The following is a 17838-nucleotide window of genomic DNA, read 5'->3' as shown; positions in this document are numbered from 1 at the left end:
ACAATAATAATAATCACCTTATGAGTTGGAAATACTTTCCTAAAACCTTCACTATTATAATACTCGCACACAATAGCTTTCGAGAAGCCGTCACAGGTCTGTAATTCAGCCTCCATACATCTAATACATCTGCAAACAAGTTATGTTCCAGGACATGGATAGAAAGTAATGCTTCGGCACCAAATGAAGACAGTTAAACAATCGCAGCCATGACTAGGACACTGAGTCGCCTAATATTTGTTTTGGCTGCTACCAGTCATCGGGCAGAGTCACATCCACTTCTCAACAGCAGAAACATATCCCAGTAAATCCTCACACCCTCTCATGTATTGAAGTGGTTGCCAAGTTTAGCTGGGAATTAATTACCATAACCTCAAATTAAAAATATCACAGAAAATATTACAGCATCGATTCCTGGGGAGTCTAGAAAATTTCAATAAAAGCGCGGACAACATCATTCTCATTAAGTGCTAATTATGAAGCCATCAAACCAGAAATTAATTGGTTAGTTACACCAACGAAAAAATGGTGTACCCAATGTCCAGCTCTTTCGGTCCAAGATAAATCACCCGCTACAAATAAAATTAAAAGAATGCTCCCAGATAACTATAAATCCATGGATTTAATGGTATGTCCTAGAACTTCTATCCTCCAATAAACCATTCCCATATTTCCTTAGGTTCCAAATGTCAGACCAAAAGACCGATATTTTCCATTGTTTATGGGAGTGCTCGCATATCCAAGAGTTATGGAAAACGTTCCCAGTTTTTGATTTTGGTTTTTATCCTAAGTCATGTGACAAGGATAGCTAGAGTCGATATTGACTGTTAGGATCGCTACTTCCTATAGATGGCGCTAGAGTTCTAGTCCTCTTCCTCTCTGAAGAGACAATTTGCACATTTCCCAGAGGAGAATTGTGGCTTAAAAGTCTCCTCACCTTGGCATGTCAGACTTTGCATCTCACACTCCGCAAAAAGAAACATTACCCTTTGGATCCCAGTTTCTGACAGATATTTTAAGATTATCACTCCAGGACTAGTAGTCTGGTGCCATATAGTCCTCCTGCTCTGTATAACCACCACTACGGACTACACTGCATTGATAAAGTGGTCAGTGAGGTTATCGGGGTTATACAGGGCTCCGCATCCTGGGCACTGCTAGATCTGAACAGAGAAAACAGTGATTCTATCAAAATGACAGCATGCAGATCAGTGCCACGTTGCTAGAATCAGGGCCTCTGCCCCTACATCATGCTGCTATCAGATAAGGTGGCAAAAATCTGGTGATAGATTCCCTTTCAAAGGCTTCAAGACAGGTGGCTACATAATCATTTCATTGTACTTAAATGACGCTTTTACGTTCCATTTTAGGAACCCACCCGTGAATAACACTGAGCAACGTCCTCACCTTTTCTGGCTCATCAGCATACTCAGACAGGCCCGGCTTTATAGCCTTAAAGAGTTCATGTTCTAGATGAGGCGCTCCTGTACAAGACACAAAGTCATCAGATGGAATGAATGCATGTGCTGGAGCAGCGGAGCATCATACATGGTCGCCATTACAGCAGCTACGAGGGGTGTGACAGATCAGGGACGCAGCATCGATAACAGGATTTGGGATAATTATTCATTTTATGGCACAACATGAAAATAAACACTTCTCCGGAAGGCATTAAACAAGACAGAGTAGCTTCTTATAGATGACAAAAGAGAACTAGTTGTTTCCCCCAGAGGAGAGCGACTACTTTTTCTCTAAAGGAGCAATACCAGTATGGCGTATGTCTGCTAATTATTACAGCCTTCCTCACCTCTCGATACAGAGCATTATTATGGCTTTTGCGCCAATGTGTTTCCTGGAGAATAAAAATGGTTTTCAAATAATAATTTTATATTTTGCACCATTTTAAAGTGAACCAGTCATGTCAAAAATGCCGATAACCTACAGATAGGCAGGATAATAGCGATCTAATTCCGGGCTGCCAGGAGGAAATGAACTGTATGCAGCCTCAGGCTTTCAGCCGTAAAGGACATAGTGAGCGGGGTGGCCATAACAAACGTACTGCTGAGTCGGCTGTCAGTCAGTGCCGGGATGTGGTTACAGCTGTCGCTCACTATTATGGACATGGTTTGGCTATGCAGAAAATAGGTCACCCACAACAAGCTGTTTTAAAGTGAAATCTGCCATACAGTTCCAGAGAAATAACCCATTTTATTTAGTGCTAATCCTTATCATTAAGGGGGCTCCGCTTGAACAGTCATTCTGAGCTGACAAAGTCCCACTGCTCGGTGCATCATGGCGGGATCCATCATTTATTTACACCTTCCCACCTGCATGGTTGCCCCCCCATCTCCGCCCTTCTCTGCTCTTTCAAGTCAGATCTGTCAATCAATTAAGATGGATGACGGAGATAGAGGGACAATAAGGAGGTGAGAAGGTGTACATAAATCATCAACCCGGCCATGATTCACCGAGCCACGGGACTTCGTTTGAACAGTCATTATGGGCTGACAGTATCCCTTTATAAGGGCTTCAGCATAAAGATACGTTCCCTTGTAAAGACCATAAAACGGAAGCAGTGGGACAGTATAGAAAAAAAAAACCTGGCCACTTTTGATCTGATGAGAGGTCCTCTTTAAAGGGAATCTGTCAAATGGTTTTAGCTACCCCATCTGAGAACAGCATGATGTCAGGGCAGAGAACTTGATTCCAGTGATGTGTCACTTACTAAGCTGCTTGCTGTAGTTTTGATAAATTCCCAATTTTATCTGCTGTAACACTGCCCGCACCACTGATTAGCAGCTTTCGGTGTACACCGAGCATAGGCAGAAATCTGCCAAACAGTGGCTGTGGCGGGGTTATACAGAGCACTGGAATGTGGAGGACTACATGGCAGCAGCAACTCCTGATAATCTCCGGATGATAAAACACTGATTTTATTGAAATTACAGAAAGCAAACCAGTAAGTGACATTGCTGGAATCAGAGTCTCTGTCCCTACATCATGCTGCTCTCAGATTAGGTGGCAGAAGTCTGAAGACAGATTCATTTTAATAATTCAACAAAATCCAAGTATAAAATGGAAACCTGATTTACACGTACTATAGGAAATATCCCGATCTGTCAGCACAATAAAAGGTCTTCTACGTGTGCTGGTAAGCTTGTCCTATGATCAGGTGTCTGTTTTTCTGAATTTTTAGAGCCTTTAGTCATATGTGAATAATGAATGAAGATGTTGCAGCACTAGAAGATCTGGCATATCTACATATCATCAGTGTTTTACTGCCATGCATCATCACACAATATGTCACTAATACTATTAATCTGACAGTCTGGTCGCTAGGACTACACTGCGCCACAAAACCACATTCTCTAGTGGGCTTGGCAGACAGCACATCCCACCCTCCCGTCTCTAGGGTGGTCCCAGCTCTGCCGTACACCGGATCCCTTACCGGAGGACGTTTGGCTGAACTTGTAGACGTGGACTCGCGTGCCCGTGCTCCCGGCGTCAAACATTATCCCATAGAATATCTGGTTCGCAGCACTTTCCCTCCCGCTCCCATAGGCACTCTCCTGGTTAGGCAGAGATCTCTCGGTTTGTGTACTTGGAGTCCATCGGAGGTAGCTGACGTACAGAGTGATGCACAAAGCAACAAACAGGAGGAATGGGAGCTTTGGGATTTTCATGGTTGTCGTTTCAGAACTGCAAAACAGAACATTGTGTTTGTACGAACTTCAGAGTCATTGACAATACTGGTGAGACAGAGAACAGGACAATAACACGATAATAACACATGGCCAAAGAATAAAGGCCATAAATCACATGCAAAGAGGGAAGACTGAGAACGGAGCTGGTGCGAGTCCCATTCCACTGGCCATGACAGCGGGCCGTGAGAGGGAGAGCCATCCTTTACCTGACCGCATCGGCTCTTCATTTGGTATCTGGCCTGCGGTGACATCGTTGCGGTTAGACACCCATGTCATCGTGTCATTCCAACTAATCAAAGGAAGAGCCACCGACGCCGGCAGGTAAGAGACGCTTCTCCAGCTTGTGGGCAGCAGAAGGAGACGTCTACAAATCTCATCTACTCTGCTGGAACTGTTAGACGCTGCGTTTTATGACACAGTGAAAATATTCAGCGTGAAAACCTCATGGTGCGCACACAGCCTAAGTGAACACCACTTCTTTCCTTCTGTAAACCCTGTACTTGCTGCACAGATATTCAATAGGACATTCTCTAGTTACAAGCAAACAGCAGTAAATATCGGTCTTGGGGAGATGGGGAACAGGGGACCAAGTCTCCACAGACGCACGACTCTCCTGCTCAGCCTACAGACTCAATAGGGAGAGGGGAGTAAGCTGCCGCCAGATTCCTTTGGCGGTGACCTATAGCCATTGAAAGAAAGAGAGACCGGCCATGTGGAAATCCAACATGCAGGGTGACAAGTATATGGCCTGACAACAGCCACCTGAATACACAAGACTGGGGGCTAAGTTGTCAGATTTGTGTCAACTATCCCCAATGGCAAATATTAGGGGGAGGAAGACTGGAACATGCTGGATTTCCACACATGTATTCCTATGATCTCGGGGGGGATGTCGGCCAGGCCAGGGTGTGGGGGAGGGGGGGTCACATCACTTCATTAATACCCAGCTCTGCTGTTCAGGGGGTCTGGGTGCTGTAATGGTGGCCATACTGGTTGGCGCCTTTCCTTTTTCAGTTCTAGCAATATTGTTGAGGAGTAGTGATGAGTGAATATACTCGTTGCTTGAAATTTCCTGAGCACGCTCGGGGGGCCTCTGAGTATTTTTTAGTGCTCGGAGATTTAGTTTTTATTGCCGCAGCTGAATGATTTACATCTGTTAGCCAGCATAAGTACATGTGGGGGTTGCCTGGTTGCTAGGGAATCCCCACATGTAATCAAGCTGACTAACAGATGTAAATCATTCAGCTGCCGGGATGAAAACTAAAAATTACTCGGACACCCGAGCAACGAGTATATTCGCTCATCACTAATGAGGTTTTACAGCAGCGAGGGGGGGAGCGCTGTGATCCCCCCTAATATGTACCACCCATGACAAGGCGGCTTATCATAGAAATGGCTCTAGGACAGAGCAGCAGATTAAGACATCAGCGCCCACTTCTGTAGTAAAGTCCCGCCCTGTGCCAGCTGATCAGGAGATCCTATATGATCAATCAATTTCTAGTCTCTGGAATCAGAGATCTTAACAAAAAAAAAAAACACTAAGAAGCTAATTAATAAGAAACATCCAGATTATGATGGAACAAAATCTGGGACCGAATTACCATAAACTGGCACAAAAGAGGTCTGATTATAGGGTGGCAATCCCAGGGACAACCAGTGGCGGCAGTGTGGAGCAGCATTAGTAATAACGACCGCTGACGGATACAAGGAGCTCTGGCTGCTGAGGGGTCCCGGGCCTCCCTGCGGCTCCCACCGGTTACTCCCCGGCTCCACTCACCTGGCCATAGTCAGAAGCCATAGGACTGCACGGTGCCGGCAGAGCTGCTGTCACCGGCGAATAGCTCCACATCACTGCCCCGCTCTCACCGACGTCATTGCGAGGCGTCTGCACTGCACGAGGTAACGTGATCAAAGCGTCCGCGCTGATAGGCTGGAGGGGAGAACGGAATGCTAGGAAGGGGGTCACGAGAGCAGATAACAAGTGGGCGTGGCTCACGTCAGCGCTGGATTGGAGCGCCGTGTGCTGCACACATTCCCCTGATGTGAGTCGCCGAGGACGGTCACAGGGGAGGAATGTCTCCGTAGGGCCCCGCACCCACTGACCACACGGTACACGTGGCAGCACACAGTGGGGTCAGGTTATTTAGCTATTTTCAAACTTTTAATATTTATGGGACAAACTAAAAACAATGAAGGAAAGGTATAACTAAAAAGACTGAACATAATAAGTTATAGGTCCAAACTATAGAGAGGTATTTTAGCTTTCTTATGCTTTTTGGCCGTGGAATGAACATGGACTATATGTAGATAATAGAGGAATTCGCACACATCCCATATAAACAGGTGTATATTATATTCCTTGAGCTTTATGGGTGGGGACGGAACATAAACTATATGTAGATAATAGGAGAATTTTAACACTTATCCCATATAAACAGGAAACATAATATGGGATATGTGATAATTCCTCTGTTATCTGCAGTTGTGCTCAAAAGTTTACATACCCCGGCAGAATTTTTGCTTTCTTGGCATTTTTTCAGAGAATATGAATGATAAACTTTTTCTCCATTCATGGTTAGTGGTTGGGTGAAGCCATTTATTGTCAAACTACTGTGTTTTCTCTTTAAATCATGAGGACAACCCAAAACAAATGTAACGTTTCTGGTTGTGGCCTCAGCAACCGCAGGATGACATCAAGTGACCTAAAAAAGGGAATGGAAAATGGCAGCTGGGGTGAAGTGCACGGCAAGAACAGTTCATAACAGGCTCCTAGAGGCAGGACTCAAGTCATGTAAAGCTAGAAAAAAGCCTTTCATCAATGAGAAGAAAAGGAGAGCCAGGCTGAAGTTTGCCAAAGACCATAAGGATTGGACCATAGTGGACTAGAGTTATTTAATCTTCTCTAATGAGTAATTTTCAGCTTTGCCTAACACCTGGTCGTCTAATGGTTACGGAGACCTGGAGAGGCGTACAAGCCACAATGTCTTGCACCCACAAATTTGGGGTGGATCAGTGATGATCTGGGGATGCTTCAGCAAAGCTGGAGTTGGAAAAACAGTTGATTCCTTCTGCTCAATGTTCCCTAACTCTGAGGACTGGTTTTTCCAGAAGGACAATGCGCCATGCCACACAGCTAGGTCAATCAAGGTGTGGATAAAGGACCACCACATCAAATCCCTGTCATGGACAGCCCAATCTCCAGAGCTGAACCCCAATGAAAACCTCTGGAATGTAATCAAGAGGAAGATGGATAGTCACAAGCCATCAAACAAAGAAGAACTGCTTACATTTTTGTGCCAGAAGCAGTGTAAGGCCATGTGCACACGTTCAGTATTTTTCGCGTTTTTTCGCTATAAAAACGTGATAAAAACACTAACATATGCCTCCCATTATTTTCAGGGTATTCCGCATTTTTTGTGCAAATGTTGCATTTTTTTCCGGTAAAAAATCGCATCGCGGAAAAAAAAGCAACATGTTCATTAAATTTGCGGGGTTCCGCACACCTAGGAATGCATTGATCTGCTTACTTCCCGCACGGGGCTGTGCACACCATGCGGGAAGTAAGCAGATCATGTGCGGTTGGTACCCAGGGTGGAGGAGAGGAGACTCTCCTCCACAGACTGGGCACCATATAATTGGTCAAAAAAAAAGAATTAAAATAAAAAATAGTGATATACTCACCTTCGATGGCCCCAGAGTCTTCCCGCCTATCAGCAGTGCATGCTGCCGCTTCGGTTCCTATAGCTGGTGTGCGGTGAAGGACCTGCGATGACGTCGCGGTCTTGTGATTGGTCGCGAGACCGGTCATGTGACCGCTCACGTGACCGCGACGTCATGGAAGGTCCTGCACACACACACCATCTATAGGAACAGACGCCGCTGAGGAGATCAGCTGTCTGCAGGTGAGTATAAGCATTTTTTTAATTATTTTTATTATTTTTAAACATTCTATATTTTACTATTGATGCTGCATAGGCAGCATCTATAGTAAAAAGTTGGTCACTCTTGTCAAACACTATGTTTGACAAGTGTGACCAACCTGTCAGTCAGTTTTCCAAGCGATGCTACAGATCACTTGGAAAACTTTAGCATTCTGCAAGCTAATTTCGCTTGCAAAATGCTAAAAAAAAACAGGAAAAAAAACGCAAAAAAAAAATGCGGATTTCTTGCAGAAATTTTCCGGTTTTCTTCAGGAAATTTCTGCAAGAAATGTGTGCAGATACCCTGAAAGACTGGTATAAAAACATGCCAAGACGCATGAAAGCTGTAATTAAAAATCATGGTTATTCCACAAAATATTGATTTCTGAACTCTTCCTGAGTTAAAACATTAGTATTGTTGTTTCTAAATGATTATATACTTGTTTGTTTTTTTTTGCATTATTTGAGGTCTGAAAGCAATGCATTTTTTTTGTTATTTTGACCATTTCTCATTTTCAGAAAATAAATACAAAATGTATTGCTTGGAATTTGGAGACATATTGTAAGTAGTTTATATAATAAAAGAACAATTTACATTTTACTCAAAAATATACCTATAAAGAGAAAAATCAGACAAACTGAAAATTTTGCAGTGGTCTCTTAATTTTTGCCAGAGCTGTATTCCATGTTCATTCCCCATCTATAAAGCTCAGGGAATATACTATACACCTGTTATATGTGGGATATGTCTTCATTCCCCCATTATCTACATATATTTCATGCTAATTCCATATCCAAGATGCAGAAGAAATCCATAATACCTCTCCATATTTCTGGACTGATAAGTTATGTTCAGTCTTTTTATTTTTTCCTTTTCTTTATTCTTTTTAGTTTGTCCCAATATTTGTCTTTAAATCACAGAGATATCACACAAATAGTTAATAAATAACATTTCCCACATGTCTACTTTACATCAGCGCAATTTTTGAAACATAATTTTTTTGTCAGGAAGTTAGAAGGGAGAAAAGTTGACCAGCGATTTCTCATTTTCTCATGAAATTTTTTTTAGGGACCTCCTCACATTTGAAGTGACTTTGAGGGGTTTATATGACAGAAAATACCCAAAAGAGACACCATTCTAAAAACTGGACACCAAGTTACTCAAAACACATTCAAGAAGTTTACTAACCCTTCAGGTGCTTCACAGGGATTAATGGAATGTGGAAGGAAAAAAATAAACATTTATCTTTTTTTTTACAAAATTTTTACTTAGAACCAAATTTTTTTTTATCTTCACCAGGATAATAGGAGAAAATATACCCCAAAATTTGTTGTTCAATCTCTCCTGAACACGGCGATACCCCATATGCGGAGGAAATGTTTCCATTTTTTGCAGGAAAAGAAAAAAATAGTAATTTAAAAATTTTCACTATCATTTAGAGGTTGTCAACCAAAAATATTCTATAATAATACTTTAACCCCTTCACCCCCAAGGGTGGTTTGCACGTTAATGACCGGGCCAATTTCTACAATTCTGACCACTGTCCCTTTATGAGGTTATAACTCTGGAACGCTTCAACGGATCCTGATGATTCTGACAGTGTTTTCTCGTGACATATTGTACTTCATGATAGTGATAAAATTTCTTTGATATTACCTGCGTTTATTTGTGAAAAAAACGGAAATTTGGTAAATTTTGAAAATTTCGCAATTTTCCAACTTTGAATTTTTATGCAATTAAATCACAGAGATATGTCACACAAAATACTTAATAAATAACATTTCCCACATGTCTACTTTACATCAGCACAATTTTGGAACCAAAATTTTTTTTTCTAAGGGAGTTATAAGGGTTAAAAGTTGACCAGGAATTTCTCATTTTTACAACACCATTTTTTTAGGGACCACATCTCATTTGAAGTCATTTTGAGGGGTCTATATGATAGAAAATAACCAAGTGTGACACCATTCTAAAAACTGCACCCCTCTACGTGCTCAAAACCACATTCAAGAAATTTATTAACCCTTCAGGTGTTTCACAGGAATTTTTGGAATGTTTAAATAAAAATGAACATTTAACTTTTTTTCACAAAAAATTTATTTCAGCTCCAATTTGTTTTATTTTACCAAGGGTAGCAGGAGCAATTGGACCCCAAAAGCTGTTGTACAATTTGTCCTGAGTACGCCGATACCCCATATGTGGGGGTAAACCACTGTTTGGGCACATGGCAGAGCTCGGAAGCGAAGGAGCGCCATTTGACTTTTCAATGCAAAATTGACAGGAATTGAGATGGGACGCCATGTTGCGTTTGGAGAGCCACTCGTGCCTAAACATTGAAACCCCCCACAAGTGACACCATTTTGGAAAGTAGATCCCCTAAGAAACTTATCTAGATGTGTTGTGAGAGCTTTGAACCCACAAGTGTTTCACTACAGTTTATAACGCAGAGCTGTGAAAATAAAAATTCTTTTTTTTTTCCACAAAAATTATTTTTTAGCCCCCAGTTTTGTATTTTTCCAAGGGTAACAGTTGAAATTGGACCCCAAAAGTTGTCCAATTTGTCCTGAGTACACTGATACCCCATATGTGGGGGGAATCACCGTTTGAGCGCATGGCAGAGCTCGGAAGGGAAGGAGCGTCATTTGGAATGCAGACTTAGATGGATTGGTCTGCAGGCGTCACATTGCATTTGCAGAGCCCCTAATGTACCTAAACAGTAGAAACCCCCCACAAGTGACCCCATATTGGAAACTAGACCCCCCAAGGAACTTATCTAGATGTGTTGTGAGAACTTTGAACCCCCAAGTGTTTCACTACAGTTTATAACGCAGAGCCGTGAAAATAAAAAATCCTTTTTTTTCCACAAAAATTATTTTTTAGCCCCCAGTTTTGTATTTTCCCAAGGATAACAGGAGAAATTGGACCCCAAAAGTTGTTGTCCAATTTGTCCTGAGAACGCTGATACCCCATATGTTGGGGTAAACCCCTGTTTGGGCGCATGGGAGAGCTCAGAAGGGAAGGAGCACTGTTTTACTTTTTCAACGCAGAATTGGCTGGAATTGAGATCGGACGCCATGTCGCGTTTATAGAGCCCCTGATGTGCCTAAACAGTGGAAACTCCCCAATTCTAACTGAAACCCTAATCCAAACACACCCCTAATCCCAACCGTAGATGTAATCCAAACCCTAACTTTAGCCCCAACCAGGGGCGTACATAGATTTCACAGGGCCCCATAGCAAAATTGAGCAAAGGGCCCCCCCCCCGAAGAAGGGAGGGGAATAGGTGGCGCGCGTAGCGCGTCGAAAATTTGCATGTTAAGCCACGCCCCCTCCACAGCCACACCCCCTCCACAGCCACACCCTCTCCACAGCCACACCCCCCAATTACTAATTTATATGGCGAAGGCAATAAAAAATAGACTTACCAGAAAGCAGCATTGCAGGAGAAAGCAGCATTGCATTGCAGTAATAGATAAAATGAATTCAACCTAAAAAAGTGAAACTATTATTATTTGCCATCCCCAATACAGTGTGATCCTAAACATTTATTCACTTTAGTATGATACATTTGTGTATATTTGAGGATACACCAGAATAAGCAGCGTACATTATATGTGTACATGTGAGGACACACCAGTATACACCAGTATAAGCAGTGTACATTATATGTGTACATGTGAGGACACACCAGTAGACACCAGTATAAGCAGCGTACATTATATGTGTACATGTGAGGACACACCAGTAGACACCAGTATAAGCAGCGTACATTATATGTGTACATGTGAGGACACACCAGTAGACACCAGTATAAGCAGTGTACATTATATGTGTACATGTGAGGACACCCCAGTAGACACCAGTATAAGCAGCGTACATTATATGTGAATGTAAAGTGCTGTGCCTGTTTGACATGTGAGGACACCCCAGTATACACCAGTATAAGCAGCGTACATTATATGTGAGGACACCCCAGTATACACCAGTATAAGCAGCGTACATTATATGTGAGGACACCCCAGTAGACACCAGTATAAGCAGCGTACATTATACCGTGTTTCCCCGAAAGTAAGACCCTGTCTTACATTAATTTTACCCCAATAAGTGCCACCCTGTCTTACTTTCGGGGGAGGTCTTACATTAGCCGAAGGTAACTGCAGCGGCTTCGTCAGGGGAAGTGAGTGTAGTGGTGGTAAGAACCTACATACCATATATACGGACCAATCATCATCCGGAGTGTATACAGCTGGGTTGCCGCCATGCAGGAGGCGGAAGTGAGGAAATGCGCGCTGATCGCATAGAGGGAGGAATAGACGCCGGAAGTATAAGAAGTCTCCATGGAGATACCCAGACCCAAGGAAATGGGCCGACCGGAACGAGGACGGGGGAGAAGGGAAAGAAAGGGGAGGAAGAAAAAACACACTGAGCTGTGCTGGGGCTTGTAGTCTGCCTGCAGGAGATCACTGCTCCCATATGGGTCTGCAGGCATTGGTGCACTGTGCCCCTCTCTCTGCTCCTGGCATGGCTGCACTATGGGGCCCCACATGGGAAAAGTGCCTGCACCACACAGCTGTGGCCCCTGGTGCACGTGGCCTGTATGGAGCGGCCGTACTTGTCTCCATCGCCCTAAGATGCTGATCCTCAGTGAGGTAAAGACCCCACTAGTGCGACACTGGCTGCTCCGTATTAGGGAAGCGCTCCTTCCTGGCTCCACACTCCCCCATCATGGTATATTTATTAGGGAAGACCTCCAGGCCTCCTTGTATACATTGTTGGTGCTCGCTCTCTAGAGGGGCCAGATGTGGAGTCAGGGTCTCGCACGGTAGAGGGGCTGGCTGCGGTGTAGGGGGCTTGCACAGTAGATGGGCCGGCTGCAGAGTCAGGGTCTCTCACAGTAGATGGGCCGGCTGTGGTGTCGGGGGCTCTCACTGTAGAGGGGCCGGCTGCAGAGTCGGGGGCTCGCACAGACAGCTCTCTCCATGTAAAAAAAAAAACGCTACATACGCACCTTCTGTCGTCCTTCATGTCCCTCGGCGCTTGCCGCACTGACTGTCTCAGCGCCGGCCGGCCGTAACAGCGGTGCCCAGCGGTGAACCGCTGTTACTGCAGGTTCACCGCTGGACTCTGCTTTACGGCCGGACGTCGCTGAGACAGTCACTACGGCAAGCTCCAGGGGACGTGACGGACAACAGACGGTGAGTATGTAGTGTTTTTTTTTTTTACTTTTACCATGGTATCCATGGTAAATATCGGGTTACTAAGCGCGGCCCTGCGCTTAGTAACCCGATGTTTACCATGGATACCAGTGAAGACATCACATTTCACAGCGGCCCCCCAACCCTGCCTTACATTCGGGGGAGGCCTTACATTGAAGGACCCCCCCGTAACCCCCACCCTGTCTTACTTTCGGGGGGGTCCTACTTTCGGGGAATCACGGTATGTGAGGAGTCCAGGAGCGAGCAGCCGTCGGTCGCAAAGGGTGCACGGTGACGTCACTTCCGGTCGCTCGGAAATGAGATCACCGCGCCCCCTATGTGACCTTCCCCCTCCAACTGCAGCGCAGCACCGTGGGGAAGCTTCCTGCTTCCCCACACGCTCATCTCTGACAGGGCCCGACAGCAAAGCCCTGTCGCCTCGCCGCGCGCGCCCCCCCCCCCCCCCCCCCCGGGACGACTGGTCCCCGACCCGAGCAAAAAAAAATTAACACAAAAAAAAAAAAAAAAAATAGGTGGCGTACACACCATGGGGCCGGGCAGCACCGGGCCCCCCCGGCCGTGGGGCCCGGATGCGGCGGCACCCGTCGCATACATGGTGTGTACGCCACTGGCCCCAACCCTAACCCTAACTTTAGCTCCAACCCTAACTGTAGCCTTAACCCTAGCCCTAACCCTAATGGGAAAATGGAAATAAATACATTTTTTTTAATTTTTAAATTTTTCCCTAACTAAGGGGGTGATGAAGGGGGGTTTGATTTACTTTTATAGCTGTTTTTTTAGCGGATTTTTATGATTGGCAGCCGTCACACACTAAAAGACGCTTTTTATTGCAAAAAATATTTTTTTGCGTTACCACATTTTGAGAGCTATAATTTTTCCATATTTTGGTCCACAGAGTCATGTGTGGTCTTGTTTTTTGCGGGACGAGTTGACGTTTTTATTGGTATATCAAAAAAACAAGATGCACAGGTATCGGATACAATTCTGACTAACATAAACTAATACCTAAAATGTATAAACTTTATTAAATTTTGCTTGACAAACAAACACTTAAAAGGCACCAAGCCTGAAATGACCCGTGGCTGTGTGTTACTGAATAAATGGGTACCTATAAGCCCTAAAAGACCCTAATATACCCTTCCTAACAGCGGAGGTGGTCCCTTTTTTCTTTCACCACGGCTTAGCTGGCCTATTTATCAAGAAGTTTTTACCGGCCATACTCTGCACCCATATAGGGCATAACAGGGTGCACCTAGGGTAAGCCGACGGTGAGCGGGGGCGCCAATTTGCGTTCAAGCTAGGGTGCCAACCTCCGCTGTTAGGAAGGGTATATTAAGGTCTTTTAGGGTTTATAGGTACCCATTTATTCAGTAACACACAGCCACGGGTCATTTCAGGCTTGGTGCCTTTTAAGTGTTTGTCACGCAAAATTTAATAAAGTTTATACATTTTACGTTTTTATTGGTAACATTTTCTGGCATGTGACATTTTTTGATCGGTTTTTATTCCGATTTTTGTGAGGCAGAATGACCAAAAACCAGCTATTCATGAATTTCTTTTGGGAGAGGAGTTTATACCATTCCACGTTTGGTAAAATGGATAAAGCAGTTTTATTCTTCGGGTCAGTACGATTACAGCGATACCTCATTTATATAATTTTTTTATGTTCTGGCGCTTTTATATGATAAAAACTATTTTATAGAAAAAATAATTATTTTTGCATCGCTTTATTCTGAGGACTATAACTTTTTTATTTTTTCTTTGATTACACTGTGTGGTGGCTCGTTTTTTGCGGGACAAGATGACGTTTTCAGCGGTACCATGGTTATTTATATCCGTTTTTTTGATCGCGTGTTATTCCACTTTATGTTTGGCGGTATGATAATAAAGCTTTGTTTTGCACTTCTGGAGGCTTCCCGGCGCCTGCTCTGAGCAGGCACTGTGAAGCCGCCTCCCTGCAGGACCCGGATGCAGCCCTGCGGCCATTTTGAATCCAGGCCTGCTGCAGGGAGGAGGAGGTAAGAGACTCTCGCCGCAACGCGATCACATCTCCCCCCCGTGAGCGCGGCCGATCGCATATGACGTACTATCCCGTCGGTGGTCATACGGGCCCATCCCACCTCGACGGGATAGTACGTCTAATGTCAGAAAGGGGTTAAAGGGAACCTGTCACCCCCAAAATCGATGGTGAGGTGAGCTCACCTTCATCAGGGGCTTATCTACAGCATTCTGTAATGCTGTAGATAAGCCCCGATGTTACCTGAAAGAGGAGAAAAAGACGTTAGATTATACTCACCCAGGGGCGGTCCCGGTCCGATGGGTATCTCAGGTCCGGTCGGGAGCCTCCCATCTTCCATGACGTCCTCTTCTGGTCTTCACGCTGCGGCTCCGGCGCAGGCGTATTTTGTCTGCCCTGTTGAGGGCAGAGCAAAGTACTGCAGTGCTCAGGCGCCAGGAAAGGTCAGAGAGGCACGGCGCCTGCGCACTGCAGTACTTTGCAGCGTGAAGTCCAGAAGAGGACATCAGGGAATGAAGATGGGAGGCTCCGGAGCGAACCTGAGACACCCATCGGACCGGACCGCAGTGGGACCGCCCCTGGGTGAGTATAATATAACCTCTTTTTCTCATCTTTCAGGTAACATCGGGGGCTTATCTACAGCATTACAGAATGCTGTAGATAAGCCCCTGATGACGGTGAGCTTACCTCACCATCGATTTTGGGGGTGACAGGTTTCCTTTAACTTTGAGTTAAACATTTGCAAGTATATAGGGTAAAAGCTCAGTAACGGATACATAGACTCCTAAAAAAGGAGAATGGGGGATATGATATAGAATGCTGCGACCTATTAGTCGAATATTAGAAGAATGTAAGTCCGCAAGGACAGAGTCCCAGTGGCGTATCTAGGGGGGGGGGGTAGCCGGGGCATGTGCCCCGGGCGCAGCCAGCAGGGGGGCGCAGTTGGGCCGCCTAATGCGGCGGTCCAAAGTGTCTCCCCCCTGAGGCTGCATTCTGCCACCCCCTGGACTGGGAGTCAGCTGTTCTCTGTGCCGCCTGTCAAGCTGACAGCCGGCACAGAGAAGCTGCAGCGCGCCGGCTCCCAGAGATCAATTGTACTCACATCTAACAGCTGCGAGTACAATTGAGGCTCTGACCACTGGGTCAGAGCGACGCCAGCAGCGTGATCAAGTCATGTGATCATGCTGCTGATGTCACTATCTGGCGCGCAGGAGAAAGAAGAGACTCGGTGGTAAGTGCTCCTGTAGTTGTGGAGCTGAAGACACCGAAGATTCAGCGTGGGGTGGGTTTATGGGGAATATTTATTCAGTGTTTGGGGGGGAGATTTATTTAGTGTGTGTGTTGGGGAGTCAGGATTGGATTTAATCACTGTGTTGGGGGGTTAGGGATTTATTCACTGTGTTGGGGGGATTTATTCACTGTGTGTGTGGGGGATTTGTTCACTGTGTGTTGGGGGGATTTATTCAGTGTGTGTTGGGGGGATTTATTCAGTGTGTGTTGGGGGGATTTATTCAGTGTGTGTTGGGGGGATTTAGTCAGAGTGTACGGGGGGGATTTATTCAGTGTGTGGGGGGATTTAGTCAGTGTGTGGGGATTTAGTCTGTGTGTGTGGGGGATTTAGTCAGTGTGTGTGGGGGGGATTTATTCAGTGTGTGTGGGGGAGATTTATTCAGTGTGTGTGGATTTATTCAGTGTGTGTGGATTTATTCAGTGTGGGGATTTATTCAGTGTGTGTGGGGGGATTGTGTGTGGGGATTTATTCAGTGTGTGTGGGGGGGATTTATTCAGTGTGTGTGGGGGGGATTTATTCAGTGTGTGTGGGGGGGATTTATTCAGTGTGTGTGGGGGGGATTTATTCAGTGTGTGGGGGGGGATTTATTCAGTGTGTGGGGGGGGATTTATTCAGTGTGTGGGGGGGGATTTATTCAGTGTGTGTGGGGGAGATTTATTCAGTGTGTGTGTGGATTTATTCAGTGTGTGTGTGGATTTATTCAGTGTGTATGTGGGGGGGCGGGAATTTATTTAGCATGTGTGGGGCAGGGTGCATTTATTCTGTGGAGGGGGATGGATTTATTCTGTGGGGGTGAGTGGGGAGATGGGGTGGACAGTAGCGAGGGGAAAAATATGTGCTGACACAGTATTGGGAGCAAGGGTGATGGGATGTGTGAGGACAGTATGGGGAGTCGGGAGAATGTGTGAGGAGGAAATATGGAGAGCAAAGGGGTATGTTAGCAGGGGGGATGAACATGAGGAGGCTATTAGAAATGTGTGCAGACAGTATGGGGGGAGGAAAGTGTGAGTGGGCACAGAATAGATACTGAGTAGTGTGAGGGTAACAGCCAGGAGGAGACAGTATGCCAAGTAGGCACAGTAGAGAGATTGGGCTCTCTAGGAGGGACACAGTATGAGAAGGCAGTGTGAAGTATGGAAAAGAGAGAGGGCAGTGTGGATGGCATGTACCATAAGAGGGACAGTGAGGGTCATATTATGTGCTGGGAATAAAGTGAGGGGCTCAGCCTAGGGTAGATATTTTTATTCCGGAGCATTATAATAACACTGCTATCTTTAAGGGTGTTGTGTCGGGATCTGCTGCAGAAGACAGGAGAAGATGGAAGTCTGCAGAAACGAGCTCTTCTGGTGGATGAGAAGAGTCATCATGGCATCTGGACAAGATGCAGAAGAAAGAAAGAAGATGAAAAGAAAGAGGCGTCTCCACAAACAACGTCATCGATCAGGTACCTGGATGTAAATGTGTTTTTTTGTGATACTAATTCTCATATTTTTATTTATGTTAGGAACATTAAAGGGGATGTCCAAGGTTGTGATGAGTCTGCAGTCATACTATGTGACTGCAGACTTCTGAATTCTCACAGTGCACACTGCTATCATAATTCTATGATGTTGGTGATTTACATACATGTGGTCACTTTGCTGACTAGACATGTGTGACCTCATTCAATGAAAATGAATTGACTGAGGC

General features: G+C 45.1%; 1 protein-coding gene across 1 annotated transcript in view; it reads right to left on the bottom strand.

The window, feature by feature from the left end:
* ENTPD6 (ectonucleoside triphosphate diphosphohydrolase 6) overlaps window positions 1-5831 on the bottom strand; it is a 46942-nt gene extending 41111 nt beyond the window's left edge. Inside the window, exons 1-3 of the mRNA XM_077282849.1 lie at window positions 5482-5831; window positions 3449-3699; window positions 1408-1484 (exon numbers count right to left, since the gene is read on the bottom strand). Coding sequence (XP_077138964.1) covers window positions 1408-1484; window positions 3449-3699; window positions 5482-5489 — 336 coding nt within the window. The 5' untranslated portion in view covers window positions 5490-5831. The remainder of the gene's footprint in view (window positions 1-1407; window positions 1485-3448; window positions 3700-5481) is intronic.
* Between the last annotated feature and the right edge of the window lie 12007 nt (window positions 5832-17838).

Source organism: Ranitomeya variabilis, chromosome 2 (assembly GCF_051348905.1).
Source record: "Ranitomeya variabilis isolate aRanVar5 chromosome 2, aRanVar5.hap1, whole genome shotgun sequence".
Classification (NCBI taxonomy): Eukaryota; Metazoa; Chordata; class Amphibia; order Anura; family Dendrobatidae; genus Ranitomeya; species Ranitomeya variabilis.
Note: the sequence above shows the minus strand (reverse complement) of the source record. Positions and strands in the feature narration are given on the sequence as shown.